This window comes from Eptatretus burgeri, chromosome 6 (assembly GCF_056783735.1).
Source record: "Eptatretus burgeri isolate ZD-2024b chromosome 6, Ebu_testis_v1, whole genome shotgun sequence".
NCBI lineage: Eukaryota > Metazoa > Chordata > Myxini > Myxiniformes > Myxinidae > Eptatretus > Eptatretus burgeri.
In genome coordinates, this window is record NC_140966.1 from 83,964,189 (window position 1) to 83,979,428 (window position 15,240).

The window sequence follows — 15,240 nt, forward strand, 5'->3', positions numbered from 1 at the left end:
TTTGGTGGACAAGGTTTTCCAATGCGTTCCACAAAAGTTGTCTGCAATTTTTTGGCTTATGTGTACCCTTTCATGTACCCAACCACAAGCAACCAACTGCTCTTCGACACTGCAACAACTTGTGCTGCCATGCCGTCTAACTTCCGACTGATTCCTGCGTCAATGACTCAGTGTTGCCACATTCCACGGCGGAGGAGGGTGTGAGAAATTGAACAGGGGTAAAGAGATTTTCAAGCCAGTGGACCCTTCAGATTAATTAGGAGTGCAGGCAGAGCATTGGTGCATTAATAAGGGAAATCTTTTGTTTTCTTTGCTGGTGGCCTTGAGGGGGGTGGGTGGAAGGTGGGGTGAGGATGCAAGTTCTCTTTGTAAATGTGTATCATGTAGTGCTGCTCCAGGTGGGAGTCTCCACCATTTACAGTACAGTATTCCTGTCCCCACGTTTTCCAGTGCAGTGAGGTGTTTTGAATTACGCAGCGAGAGGTTTTTTTGAATTATATGTTTGAATAAGGATGATAACATAATCCTCTGGCTACTCCTATCGGGAGCTGATGCTTCTAGTCCATATATAATGAAGATAAAGTATGTTGTATTATATTGTATGTTTCATCTACTCCTCTGAGAGTATTTGACCGAGGAAGCTGAAACTTTCAGGAATCGATGAAGTCACCCTGAAGTTGTGACTGTGCAAGTTTTGCTTGATTCCATCAAGTTTGGTAAAAAAAAAAAACATTCCCATCTTGGCATTTTCTTCCTTGGAGGGAGGGGGGGTGGGGGACCTGTAATTGGAATTGTTTGAGCCAAATAACCACGATGTATCATCTATGTACAAAATCAGTCTTCATGTCTTTCCTTCATACATCAAACTCGGGTTCTTGTTATTTTTGGGAGCGATCAACACAGTGGTTTGTTGTCTATACACCACCCAAATAAAGGGATGTATCAGAAGAACGTGTTGCACACTTGGAACAAGATCGCCCTTTCAGTGGGTACTCTACTAGTTAATATAATGGCAGTCGACTTTTGTTGATTTTTTTTTATATTTAACAGCCACTTTTATTGACGTCAGTTATATTTGATTCTTCAAATTTACTTTTTTCATTGGATCATCAACTTATTAGTTGTTCCTCGTTTGTTTCGAAGCAATCTCTCATTTCCAACTCATGCTTAATTATTTATTGCCATCTTTACTCTGGGATGCAAAAATCAACACGGAGCTCTGAGACTGTGGCTGTAACCCTGTGCCTTAATGCCACATGACCTCATCAGCTCTCATCTGATCATTTTTCACCGTTTCAACTCTTGAATTCACTTTCTCACTCCTCTTCCCTCTACAGCTTCGCTCAGCCTATGACTGCCTGGCAAGTGGGGCTGTAGTTGCCATGGCAAATTGCTCTATCGGAAGTACCCGTGGATATGATGAACTGGTGCCGCATCAGGTAATACAGAGAGAGTTGGTTACTTTATTTTCTCGTTTTTCTTTATTCCAAAGTATACCTGTTGGTGCTGCTTGATTAAACTGACCATGACATGTATAAAGTAACAGATTGCCTCTGTCACTGCCCTCTATTTTTTGCTTCAAAATCCGCTGTTGCAAAAGTTGTCCAGATATATGTCAATGGTGAGCATTTGTAGCTTTGTTAAGTTGGAGGTGGTTGGTCAATAGTCTGCTCGATGCAACCTCCAGAGCATTAGGAGTGCAGGTAGTTGCAAAATTTCATTTTCTCGATGTCGATGAGTTGCTGGTTACCGATCACAGCACTATCAATGAGTTCACACTGTGTAAAATAATTTCCAACTCAGCTCGCTCATGATCTCAACTTGTTTCTAATTCATCACAAGCACCGAAGGTGTGTGTGTGTGTGTATTTGTGTAGATCTCTGTGGTGACAGAGGAGCGGAAGTATGCAGAATGGGGAAATGGACAGCAACCAGGAATCGTAGGGTTGGCATCGGGCATCATAGCAGGAAAGCGGGCACTAAATCTGCTGCATCAACAGCTCGGTCAAGAGGGGTACAACCAGGTACTTTGCATTTATCACTTTCTGCACACGTTTACACCACGTCGTGTCGACCTCTTTCGAAGTCACTTACCTGTAATTATTTGAGAGACCTGTTTGCAATTTTGGCTCGTTATACCTACATGATGTGCAACAGAGCGTTCTTATAACTTTGCCGGGTTGACCTGCTCTTTAAACACTTTTCGAATGAAAAATCTCATCCTGCTGTAGGTGTACGTGGACCAAGTCGATGAAGATATCGTTGCTGTGACACGCCATTGTCCGCACACGCACCAGTCTGTCGTCTCTGTGGCTCGAACTGCCTTCCGCAATCCTGAAACTTCATCATATCCACACGACGTGCCCTCGTTGTGCATTCCTGGTACCTAGTCTTGTTTCTTCTCTTTTATTTGTAACCATAACATTTTGTACTCCAACGTTTTCATTGTCTGACTCATTCTTTATGATCTAACTATATTTAAGTCATGGTGGTAGCCCTCCTAAGATAATATGTGCTATGAGTACTGCATGAGTGTTCTATGGATGGAATACTTGTGTATGAAAACATGTCTTTCACTCTGGGCACAGTGTAACAATGTTGTTCTACAGACAATACAGCTGCGTAATGCTGACGTTAGTTGCATTATCTTTTGGTGTGTGGCTGGATGTGGAGTAAGGCCCTCCCAGGGTCCATCTTCATGTTTTACCTCTGCCACCGAAGGTGGATGGAGGTTACGTTTTCACCCCTGTCTGTCTATCTGCTTGTCTATGAACGGGATATCTCAAAAAGTTATGACAGATTTGGACGAAAATTGGTGGACAAGTTGGGTGTGCGATGGGGACGGATTTATTCGATTTTGCTGTAGTTTCAAATCCGGATCCAAATATCCAAATTTTTTAATGCAAGTGATTTTTCACCTTTGAGAAATGGGGCCAAAAACGATAGATAGCATGGTATTTTAAAAGTTTGTGGATGACTTATGACAAAACTAGGTGGATGAGTTGGTTACATGAGAAGAACAAGCTGATTCGATTTTGGTTAAGTTCAGCAGATCTGGCCTATTAATGGGATACAAAACGTAAACTGTTCAGCCTGGCGGAGGTATGCGCTCTACCGAGTGCCATTCTAGATTAACGTGTGACCAATCCTACATTTGTTGTTTGGTGTATCTAGTGAATGAACTCCATTAGGATGCCTTGTCCTTCACATTACAGCAGATATCGTTTTGATGAGAACTGGCTTTTGTATTTTTTCTGAACAGTAAGCAGTTATGTGCGTGCTGGTGTGTGCTAGGCAAGATAGAGGAAATTGTGTTGGAAGCACGCACAGTATCAAAGAAGGCAGCTGGCTTTGAGAAAGACTCCTCCTTCATCAATGGCTTACCAGGCTACACTGTGGAGCTACGAGAACACATACAGGTAGAAATATCTCCGTGACATCCAGAATTGAGAAATGAAGGCCATTGGTAGACATGTCAAATGTCTGCTCATTAAGACTCCCCCTATATGATAGGGAGAGGCTTATTCCCATTGTAGGGTTTGTTTCTGTAATTAGTGCCCCCAAATTTTAATGGTACCTCAGAGTTTCTTAGACCCCTAGGAGTACTAGATCACTATTTAGTTGTTTTTTTATTTTATTTTTTTTTTCTGCCAATTTAGCTGTACCATTTAACCACCATTTAGTTGTATCTCGGAGTCAGCTGGGACTTTCAGAATTAAATTTAGAATTAATAAGGGGAATTAAAAGTATGCAGGGTTGACATATGCCTGGTGTTGGCTTAATGGTTAGGGTGGTGAGCTTGGGATCCTAGGATCCTGAGTTCAAATCTTGCTTAGCTGTTGAATTAATATCAGGTGGGGTTGACTCTGCCTGTCATCCTTCCGAGGTCGGCAAAATGAGTGCCAGCTTGCTGGTATCCTGTGTCGGAGTGGCGACCCGTCCAGGATTGTGCCCAATAGCCAAGGAGACTGCTTAGGCAGCACCAATGCCCTGCACAGAGGATGGTCCCGATGGATGGATGGATGGATGGTTGACATATTTTTTTGACCTTGACCTAATTTTAAGGTCATGGCCCAATTATAGATTTTTTTTACATTTTTCACCATAACTTGGCTGAGGTTTGTCTGATCAGAACAAAATTGCCCTTTCTTGATCGACTCGAGTAAGGTGCATTTACACGTAATTTACATCATACTCTTCCGCGTTAAAGGTCAAGATCATATGGTGATCTTAAAATAAATAAATAAACACTTTTTTTTGGTCAATGCTAAATTTTGCCAATGCAGAATCTCAAAGACCGCTTGGCCTTCCAATATGTTCATGCATCGTTATAGTGTACCTGCACTGAAGTTGTGCACCTGTTATTTCATTTCTGTCCTTGACATACTTTTTTTTTCGGATTGTGACCTAATTAACAAGAAACACTTTTTTGATCATAACTTGAATAATTTTCCTCCGATTTTCATGACGTTGAGTTTTTATGGACAGATTGTAGATGGGGATGAATTTGAATCGAAGCAGAATACTGTAATTTTCCAATTATAAACCACAGTTTATTTACAAATTTTGTTGTCAAAACCATCCAGTGCGGTTAATACATGTGTGGCTTAGTCTGGTGGTGTTAATTTGTTGTGGTTCTCTTATTCCACTCTGTGATAATAGAATCCATCCATCCATCCATGAGGACCATACTCTGTGCAGAGCGTTGGTGCTGCCAAAGCAGTCTCCTTGGCTATTGGACACAATCTTGGACACGGTGGTTTATAATTGGAAAATTACGGAATAAAGAGTGAGCCAGGGGTGGGAAGTTGGAGGGGGCATTTCACGAGCCTCGGTACTACACAAAAATTAAAAAAAAAATTACATTGAGCATTTCCACCTTGTGTAGTGTCATGCCCTGAATTAAATTACACATTTTACTACCAACAATGTGAGTTGAATGATGCAGTGAATCCCACTCAATTTCAATATTAAAGTCTTCTTTAACTGGCACTTTTGAATGGCTATTGGCGGGTTCATTTTTAGTGATAAACCACCCGAGGCTTATGATTCGCCTGTTATCTGTGATGAAGTTGTCAATTGTTGGACTTCATGATTATCAGATTTACTATTATTATTATTTTCATGACATGGTGTTTCTACAAAGGTTCTGCACACGACTTGTTGAGGCATACCATGTGCAGAACAATGACTAACCATGCCAACTACATGAATTCCTCTTTAACCTTCACTTTCTATTCTGCTGGGAAAAAAATCACGGGATACTCAGTCCACTCAAATATGAGTGTTTATGCCATTAATATAACCTGAGCACTATTGATGCATAAACACCATTGCTGCCAAGTACTGATATCGTCTCAATTACTCACCATCTACCCGTCCTTTATTCCAAGTCTTTTCCTCTCGGTTTCTAACCCTGCGCTGTAACAACTGTCCCGGCACTTACTTTTCGCTGATCACCTCGCCTTGTTCTAACACATGCTTAGCCCACTAACACCCACCTCTTCCTCGCTCTTTCTCTTGCTTTCATTCACAATCGGACGGGGTGTGGGACTAAGCTATGGCCCACCCCGTCACCGCTGAAACAACCCTGCAGCCTGCTAGTCCCTGGCTGTGTGCCTCAGCTGGCCAGCAGTCAAATGGTGGAGGTCGCAGCAACCCAAGGTGCCGGTACCAATGAAGCATTCGTGCAGGAAGTGGAGTTCGTGTCCTTCCCACCCGGCAGTGTGGTCGCTTTCCGGTAAGTGCATGGCCATGGTGAAGTGGCATGATAATTCAATCGTGCAGTACTTGTGGTTATTTCTTGATTGTAGAGCACACTTTTTTTCAGATCGTAGAGCACACTTTATGAGAAATTTGGTAACTGAACACACCCCCACACTTCCTGAGTCTGCTCTTTAGTGTTTTAATTGTGGTGGTAAATTTTCACGCAAATAACCCGCCTACCGGTATACCCCGCATCTGGAGAAAAAAAGTGCTCTCAGAACATTTCAGGCACATATAACCCACACATGGGTATACCCTGCAAGGCAGCTTTCCTCTCCACATGACCGAGTGATACGCGATCTCCATATTTCCAGCAGCTGACATGGCTTTGTTGTCAAGGACCAATGAACGGCTCTTTTCAAATACAACTTTTTAAAATACCCAAGTGACATTGAAATTAATATCTTGAGAAAAGGTTATTGTAAGAATTTAAGTTTACTGTTCTGATGTGTTAAAAACCCGATTCCTATCCAAGTTCCTCCTGATGACTTCATCATTGTTTTTTGCTTGTTTGTGTTCCTTCTGAGGCTGTAATCTCTGATTGCTCTTTTTATTGTTTAAAAAGTTTTTATTACTTGTAGGATGTACATATGACACAGTGCTGTATTATTTGGACATTTTGTGCTTCTCGTGTACAGAGTGAGTCTGGACTCCAAATCCAGCCAAGTTGTGGGACAACTCAGACACTGCCTCACGCAGTTCTCTCCACACTTTGCTCGGGGTAGTTGCAGCAAGGGTGTCGATCCGCACTTGATGAACTTTGCCTCGTAAGTCCCTCGTGGTTCTCCAAAACCTTTTTCACATCGACAGATATCACTAATTCATGGAGGTGGATTATTTCAGAATAATACAGGGCATGGGGTTTCCCTATTTCTGACAATCTGTCGATATCATCACAATCTGATGTGATTCACTTGTGATTCACATAAAGATTGAGTTTAATTTGATGAAATCATTATTTCAAAACAAACTTTGAATATGCAAGGTTAAAAAGAGATTGATGAATATAAAGATGATTTTCTTCATTGTGCGTTTCTTCACCAAGTGACAGGATAATGGATGTGACGTAATTCGAAGCCGATGTGGATGTGGACATTGTGTTGATGGAAATTTTGATTAATTCCTATCTGTGTGAACTTTGATCAACTCCTTCGCAGCCTGGCTACGAAACTGTCCCTCCCTGATCTGCATCACCTGCTGTTCCGATGCCATTCTGAGGAGCAGGAGGATGGTGGAGGCTGTTACAACATTCCTTCCTTTGGTTCCCTACCTTATGCTGGACTTCAGGGTACTTCTCTGTTTATATTTTATTCACTTTGTTTACTTTTATTAAATTACAGTACTGTAATAGCAAATACAATCCGTTGCTTGGAGTATTCAGGAGGGGGAGAAAGAGGGAGAGAGAGGATGGAGGGGAGGGAGGGGAGAGAGAGAGAGAGAGAGAGAGAGAGAGAGAGAGAGAGAGAGAGAGAGAGAGAGAGAGAGAGAGAGAGAGAGAGAGAGAGAGAGAGAGAGAGAGAGAGAGGAGGGATGGGGGAGTGAGGAGGGCGGAGCAAGGAGGGGTGGGGGAGCCATGAGCAGGTGAGTAAGGGTAAGCTAGGAAGGGGGAAGAGCGAGGAAGGGGGCGGGGCAGAGGGGAGAGAGACGCCTCACCAAACATCGCTACACACTCCAGGAGGGGTGTGCGAATGAGGAGGATGGGGGAGAGAGAGGAGAGGGGGAGTAGGGAGGGAAGTGCGTTTGGGAATAGGTTAGCATGAGGGGAGGAGTTTCTGAACTTGCTTTTGGAAGGAGGACTTGAGGGGGAAATGGGGGGAAGGGTTTTCAACTTGTGTGTTGTAGTGGGACTTGTGGAGAAAAGGGAACGAGGAGTTAAGTGCAGGATTCAACAAAATGGGGTACGTTAAAACAGCACGTTAATACAGCAGGCGGAGACTGCCCAGAGATGTCCATGGGGGTGCAGAGGGGAGGGGATAAGTGTGAGGGGAGGGGTGGGAAGGCAGCGTGATGGTAAAGAAATGCGGTGTGAGGGGAAGAGGAAAGATAGGAGGAGGTGGAGAGTGGGGGGGATTCCGGAAGATGTGACATCCAGTTCAATGTCCATCTGAAAGACGGCATGCACATTGATGAATCACCCTGCCTGTAAAACACCAGGATGACAGTTTATAGCTGGGTTGGAATTCAAACCCAGGCTGGACAGCTTAGCCTTAGAGTGAGCATGTGTACCTCTCGACTGTCTTGCCATGATGTGGAGATCCATTGCTTTGTAGCAACTGAAAACATTTTTTACTCGTTGCAATCATCAAATTTATTGTGGAGATGTGCCGACAGAGAGCGGCGCTGTGGTATCACCATGGAAGCTTGTAGAGATCGAAGCTTGAAGAGCGCTCCAAGGTAGCGCTCCAATTAAACGGTTGAAGAAACTTTCAAAAAGGAAACGTTTAATTTTTCATGTGTATCTATCTTTGTCGAAGTGATGGGTCGTATCATGAAAGTTCATACAAAAAGGGGAAACGTCAAAATATAATTGCACGTTTTCAGCAAACGAGCCACCAACCAAGGATGGCATAACAACACGGGGCCAAACGCAGGTGAGTAGGGCCTGAATTTTGTTCCAGTAGATCGGTATATTCAGTGACGGTGCGAATGCTTTTGCCGTTTATCACCATGGCTGAGAAACAAACAACCAAGTAGCTTGTATTGTGCTGGCCAAGTGTCTTAAGCACTGAAGCATGCACTCCAATGAAACAGTTGGTAAGGAACGGCTGGCTTGGCAAGCGATTAGCGATCGCCGATCGGTCATATAAACACCATGCACCTGGAGACCCCCGGTATGTCAAGCAATGTCCAAATTGGACAAATGAACACTTTTTTTTTTAAAGCAGTCAGAATGGCTGCTGAGGTCAATTAATACCTTTAAAATTTGAAATTCTGCTCAGAATAAAAGATTGTAGAGGTTATGGCATGTGTGGAAATGAAATAACCCCACGACCGCTGGCGTCTCCAGGCGTTTATAAGCATTGCAGTGTATCCAGCAATTCGTAGATATGATGATCAGGCATTCGATGATATGAGTGAGGAAAGTGAAAAAAAACCTATCATTAAGAAACCATTGCGGTCTGTTCACAGTCAAGGCATTGTTGAGTAGAGCCCCCAAAAAATGGTGAAATAAGACCCCCACGAGGGACAGTTAGGTGACCAAGGATGAGCCTTGATAAAGGATAAATAAATAAGGCCATCAGTTATCTTCAAAAGGGATGTTTTAATTAACCCAAACACCCAATTTTTACTCATGCACTTCATTAGAGTTCTCTTTGTATGCATACAGAATTTCAGGCTGCTAGGTTTCATGGTTTTGGAGTTATGGAGGAGACACACACACACTGACTGACTAACACACACTGACATTAATTATTATTATAGATAACATGCCATCTGCTGGATTTCCACCTTTCCATGTTATCTCAACCTCTCCTTACCTTTTGGACCCTCTGCAGGTTTTATGTCTCTCCTCAATGAGATGAGGCCCAAGAATGACCTTGGACATCCATTCTGTGCAAACCTTCGCGCCGGGGATTGGATGCTGGATTACATTTCTGAGCGACTCGTCACCCGTGGTGGAGCGCTTGCTGAGGTGACTCATTTCATACCCATTTACTATAGCATGTGTTGCTAATTCTGCGATGGCAATTTGTCACCTTTAAGAACCAACTGCACCGTTGTTTATCAGGTTGGAGCCTGGTTTGAAGGAATGTTCCGTCTGCTCCATTCTATCCCTCGCTATCTGATTCCTTGCTACTTTGATGCCGTGATGCTGGGAGCCTACACGGCTGCGTTGGATGCTGCCTGGTCCAAAATGAGCAAGTGAGTTATTGTTGAGTGTGGCAAGTATGATAAAGATATGCACCCATTACGTACCATCCCACCCCAATTCACTATTCCATTGCTGTACATTCCTCTCCATTTCCTTTCTTCATGTCACAATTATCTACCTTTTTAACCCCTTCTTCCCCAAATATGTTCTGCTATTCCCTTTTAATCTTTCTCTTCCTTTTACCTTTTCTCAACTGCTCAAACTTGTCAATCCTCTTCCTCCCTTCCTCAACATCTGAAAATAATTCCCTCCACCAACAAATGTGGACAGAGGTTAGGTTTTCACCCCCTGTATGTTTGTCTGTTTGCCTGTGAGTAGAATATCTGAAAAAGTTGGGGACAGATTTGGACAAAACTTGGAAAGAGAGATTGGGTGTGTGACAAAGACGAATTCATTAGATTTTGGTGAAGATGCGGCTCTGGATCCAGTTACCATAATTTTTACCCTCGCCGAAGAAGAGGGTATTGCGTTTGAGTCCGTTTGTTTGTTTGTTTTTCTATCTGTCTGTCTGTCAGTTTGTTTGTCACGCAGAACTTTCGTGTTTTTCTCCATAACCGCTTGTTGCATTGAAACGAAATTTTCACCAGATGTGCGAATACTCAATGTTGAATGTTTTAATGACAATTATGACGTGTGTTGGGGCAAGAACCCAAATTCTGTCCGTAATTATGCATGGCATTGTGCTGCTCCCGGTGGGAAGGGGGTATTACAAGTCGTACTAAAAATTCCCCAAGAGTTGGTGTATATCTCGTCACCAGTAATGATGGGTTCTTCACCAGTAATGTACAGTGACCTGCAAAAGTATTCACCCCCTCCCCCAAAAATTCCACATTTAAATGAATAACGAATTATGTAGAAATGAACTGTTTTTATTCATAAATGAAGGGATTAAACGAAACACTGTTATTGTTGAAGGAGGTTGCATGTCAGGAATACCTGCAAAAAAGACGTGTAAATCAAAATTAATTGGTTGGAAAAGCACCTCCATGACGTCACCCCCGCGCTGCCGGCCTGAACCACCGATGGCGATAGGGGGCGTATGCCACACTACTCCATTTTTAAGTTTTCAAACTTGCAAACCTACCATTCATCCAAATACACTCATAACTTAAGGCACGCCCTCGTGTAGGAATTCCACATAAATCATCAAAGTCACAAAAAAAATACGATTAACCCTTAACCACTTTCCATACCATAGCAGTTTGCCTTCAACAATAATAATACCAAACATTGTGAGTAACATTAAAACCAAATAATCGATGAAAGATAATTCCAAGTTAACTTGTATGTATACTATTCACAAGTCCATCCATTTAGGAGGTCTTCTAAGGTGGGAAGAGCGGCGGAGTACCCACTCTTCCAATGGTGCTACAGGAGGTGGTGGTTTACATTCCTCCACAGCAGGAGCACCCTGAAAAGGTTCTTTGCAAGAGCCTTCTGGAGTGTTGCCCTCTGGAATGATGTTTGCAGGCCTTTCCCATGTATTATATTGGTCTCGACGGATGATTCAGATGGACCAGATACATCTCAGGTTGACAGTCTCACGTGATCCATATTCAATGCGTGTTGCCCTTTCTGCTTCCTAAATCTCATACTGGACCTCTTTGTAATCCTATAAGCCTTGGCAATATGCTCGACACGGTGGCAGAAAGTGCTCTCAGCGTCCTTAAACCCACATTTGTCAGGTGCATGGGATGAACTGGAACATGGGAAACATGCTGCAACTTGTTTTGAGGGTCCATTTGAACTTTGACCCTGTCCTCGTTTTGAGGTTCACGATTACTTTGGTTGCCGGTTATGCCGGATCCGAGTCGGTGATAGCGACTCAATTCGGACAAAGTCGGTCGAGGGTGTGGTTTTCCCCGGTAGTTGGAGGACGTGGGTATTTAGGTATATTGAAATTTGGCAATTAACCCTATCCCACGCCGTCAAAATATTGGCGACCACGATCCGCAAAGGGACCCATGACCTTTCGGACTTATCCGAGAGTCACGACCTAAATTCCGGGGTGTTCGGTGGAAACGACTCTACTGCCCCACCGAGTGGTTGTTTATCGCACCGAACCCCGGCCCACAACAATATATCATTTTTAGCCGCTCACTCAATGGTGAAGAATCACTTTAAAAATTCCTGGGTCCGGACTCGGATCCGGATCTTCACCAAAACCGAATCAATTCTTCCTTGTCATACACCCAACCTGTCCACCAAGGATTGGCCAAATTAGTCCAAAACATCTTTGAGATATCCTGCTTAGAGATGTGCAGACAGAGAGACAAAACAGACAGGCAGGGGTAAAAGCATAACCTTCATCCACCTTCGGTGACGGAGGTAATAACATATGCACAGCAACCATCCATACTTTCTTTCTTTCTCAGATTTGTGAAGACTGGGATGACCTTCATTCGAGAGTTAGCTCTCGGTTCCCTGCAGATGTGTGGGGTTGGGAGGTACCAAACACTACCACCACTGTCCACTCGCCTTGCTCATCTACCAACCCGACAGAACACACTCACAGGTCGCACAGAGCAGTGCTGTGTCTCACTTGCTGCTGGTAACTATTGCGCATCTTTATCATGACACATAAGTTGGAGATTAAGATCCACAGTTGTCTATATGTTTGAATGAACACCGTAGCACTGTCTAAAATGTCACTGAACTCACTCACTGCATTCTGGAAATTGCCATGCTATGTTGATTTTATTCTTTGCGTATCACAAGCCAAAAAAGTAAATAAATTCCTTCTGCCTTGAAACTACAATGATTCAGTCTTTATGTATCAATTTTGACTTTCTTCATACATCCTTCAGGTTTGCCTCACTTTTCTTCCGGCATCTTTCGTTGCTGGGGTCGAGACACTTTCATTGCACTCCGTGGATTGTTAATCCTAACTGGACGGCACGACGATGCCAGGCATGCGATGTTCATTCACCTTTATGGGTGCCTGTCAACTGTTTTTTTGACTCTCGCCAAAGGAGAGGGTTTTGTATTTGGGACTGTTTGTCTGTCTGTTTGTTTGTTTGTTTGTCTTCACAGAATGTGGGAACATAGGCCACAAATGCCACCTCGTGGTAGCCAGTAGTACAAGTTTGTTTTTTTTTTTCAACCGAGTTCCTCTACAAAGTATGTACAATGAGAATGTGAGTCCCTCTATAACATTACACAAAACAAGTCTGGGCGAGGGGGTGCAATCTCTGATAGCTCGTTAAAGTTATTGTTATTTTCCTTGAGCAAGTGTGGAAAATTTTGATTGAGTTTGAATAAGTGTGGGTTGAGTTTGGACACAATTGTCCAAGTGTACCACACCAATGAACCGAGCTCTTCTTTACACCACCTCCTCCCATCTTTCCACACCTTTTCTACCCTAGGAACATCATTCTGGCATTTGCCGGAGCTATGCGGCATGGCCTCATCCCTAACCTGCTGGGCTCAGGCACGCATGCACGCTACAACTGTCGTGATGCTGTTTGGTGGTGGTTGCAGTGTGTGCAGGATTTCTGCACCTTTGCTGATCCCGACTGTAGTTTACTCCAAGCCCCTGTGGCTCGTCTCTATCCCACGGATGACTCACCAGCACTTGCAGCTGATCCGGAGGTTTTTTGCCATCCCCCAAACTTCATTTCCATCCACACATCAGATATCTTTCAAAATATGCATTTGTACGATACTACTTTATCAACTCCCCCTAATTCTTTATCTTCAGGAGCAACCTCTATATGAAACCATTCAGGATACCCTCAGCCGACACGTGGCTGGAATAAACTACTGGGAGCGCAATGCCGGGCCAGGATTGGACCGTTGCATGCAGCACGATGGTGAGTAGTCCTCAGGTGATTAACTTGGTATATACCTGCTCTGTTGAGCTGATGTACATTTTGTGCATGTTTTAGCCCTCCAATAAATTGTATCTTTAATGAATGCCACACTCAACTTTCTTTGTGTAAAACATAAACTTAGTTTTGAAAATTGATGTGCACTCATTGGTTTTACTGGCTTATAGTCAACAACATCCTTGATGGGTTATTATTTACTACAGTGCACTGCCGCAATACAATTGACATACCTGATTGTAAACGAACTTAATTTTATTTATATATTTTTGTATACAATGTCGAGGCTTGTATGACAACAAACACAGAACATACAACAAGGGGAGGAGGAGATAAGAGGGGTGGGAGAGAGAGGACAAGACAGTGAGGAACAGAGACATGAGGAGATCTGTGGAAGGGAGAGAGATGGGGTGGGATACATAGGGTAAACAAGATGGACATTGCAGGGACTTTCAGGTCCTTACATGACAGGGACTTTCAGGAAGGAAAGCAGGGAATTTGAAGGAGATGGGTTTGGGGTGGATTAACGGGAGTAGAAAAGATCATGGTTTTGGATGGGGGAAGACAAGAGGTGGTGATGGACGGCTGTTTTGAATACTTGGAGAGAAGAGTGGGATTGAAGAGAGCATGTGAGTTTGTTACAAAGGCGGGAAAAAAGAGGAATGGAAGAGTGAAGGTGAGCAGTGATTCTTGATTTTAGTAGTTTTACCAGAAGGGGGTTGCTGGCGGACCTTGAGTGCCCTGTGGAAATATGGTGGGGGGGGGGACACATCTCAGACAGAGTGGGTGGGGGGGGCGAGGCCGGAGAGGAGACTGTAGAAGACAGAAAGACTACTGACCTGCCTGCGGTGAGAGAGTGAGAGACCCAAAGGCTCAGCCTCATCGCGGGAGATACCAATGATCCTAAATGCTTTGGTTTCCAGAGCGTGAATCCGAGAAAGGTGAGAGGTGGTAGCATCAGCTCAGAGAGGAGAGCAGTACTCCATCAGGCTGTAGAGTGTAGACAAAACCTTTGTATGTGATCAGGAGCTCAGGTGTGCCAAGGAAGGACTTTGCACGACGGAGGATGCCCAGTCAGCGACTGGCTTTGGAGGCGAGCTTGGAAATGTGGCTTTCCCAGGAAAGATCCTGGCAGATAGTGAGACCCAGAAGCTTGAAAGAAAGGACTTCTTCAAGAGGATAGTTGAGAAAGTAGATATAGGGCAGGGGTTACAGATGATCCTTTCGGAGAGACAAAGTGAGAGTGTGAGATTTTTCAGGATTAGAAAGACATGTTCCACGTGTTGGACCAGTTTGTGATTTTATCCAGATCTGCAGAGAGTGAAGAGGCTGCTGCTTGTTGATCTGAGGGATGCCAGATGGTATGGAAGAGGGTGGAGTCATCAGCAAAGAGATATAGAGGATTTTCCAGAGTCAGAGAGATCATTGATGAAAACCAGAAAAATAACAGGGCCCAGAAGACGACCTTGAGGAACTCCAGCCTGGACAGGAAGAAGGGATGAGAGAATTCCGTTAAGGGCCACACATTGGCTGTGACAGGAGAGGAAGTCTGTGAGCCATGAGTGGAGATCTCTTTGGATACCATGGGGAGAGAGTTTGGTGAGCAGGGCAAGGTACCAGACCTCATCAAAGGCACACGATATGTCAAGGGAGATAGCTCTGATTTCTTGTCTGTCAATGAGGATCTCCATCAATTGTTGGGAGAGCAGAAGCAGCATCTCCAGGAGAATGACCTGGCCTGAATGTCTTCCTGGCCTAGCTGCGGAAGAAATCT

The 15,240-nt window shown here is 43.8% G+C and overlaps 1 protein-coding gene across 5 annotated transcripts in view; it reads left to right on the forward strand.

Moving 5' to 3' along the window:
• The window catches only part of AGL (amylo-alpha-1,6-glucosidase and 4-alpha-glucanotransferase), a 116,891-nt gene that overhangs the window by 71,425 nt on the left and 30,226 nt on the right, over nucleotides 1–15,240 (forward strand). For 4 of the 5 annotated variants that reach the window (XM_085885929.1, XM_085885930.1, XM_085885932.1 and 1 more), the window contains exons 15-27: nucleotides 1,338–1,439; nucleotides 1,877–2,023; nucleotides 2,231–2,381; nucleotides 3,294–3,418; nucleotides 5,558–5,739; nucleotides 6,404–6,532; nucleotides 6,923–7,053; nucleotides 9,263–9,399; nucleotides 9,496–9,629; nucleotides 12,015–12,190; nucleotides 12,447–12,549; nucleotides 13,005–13,230; nucleotides 13,340–13,451. In XM_085885929.1, coding sequence (XP_085742055.1) covers nucleotides 1,338–1,439; nucleotides 1,877–2,023; nucleotides 2,231–2,381; nucleotides 3,294–3,418; nucleotides 5,558–5,739; nucleotides 6,404–6,532; nucleotides 6,923–7,053; nucleotides 9,263–9,399; nucleotides 9,496–9,629; nucleotides 12,015–12,190; nucleotides 12,447–12,549; nucleotides 13,005–13,230; nucleotides 13,340–13,451 — 1,855 coding nt within the window. The remainder of the gene's footprint in view (nucleotides 1–1,337; nucleotides 1,440–1,876; nucleotides 2,024–2,230; nucleotides 2,382–3,293; nucleotides 3,419–5,557; nucleotides 5,740–6,403; nucleotides 6,533–6,922; nucleotides 7,054–9,262; nucleotides 9,400–9,495; nucleotides 9,630–12,014; nucleotides 12,191–12,446; nucleotides 12,550–13,004; nucleotides 13,231–13,339; nucleotides 13,452–15,240) is intronic. The other variant, XM_085885933.1, reaches the window with a different exon arrangement.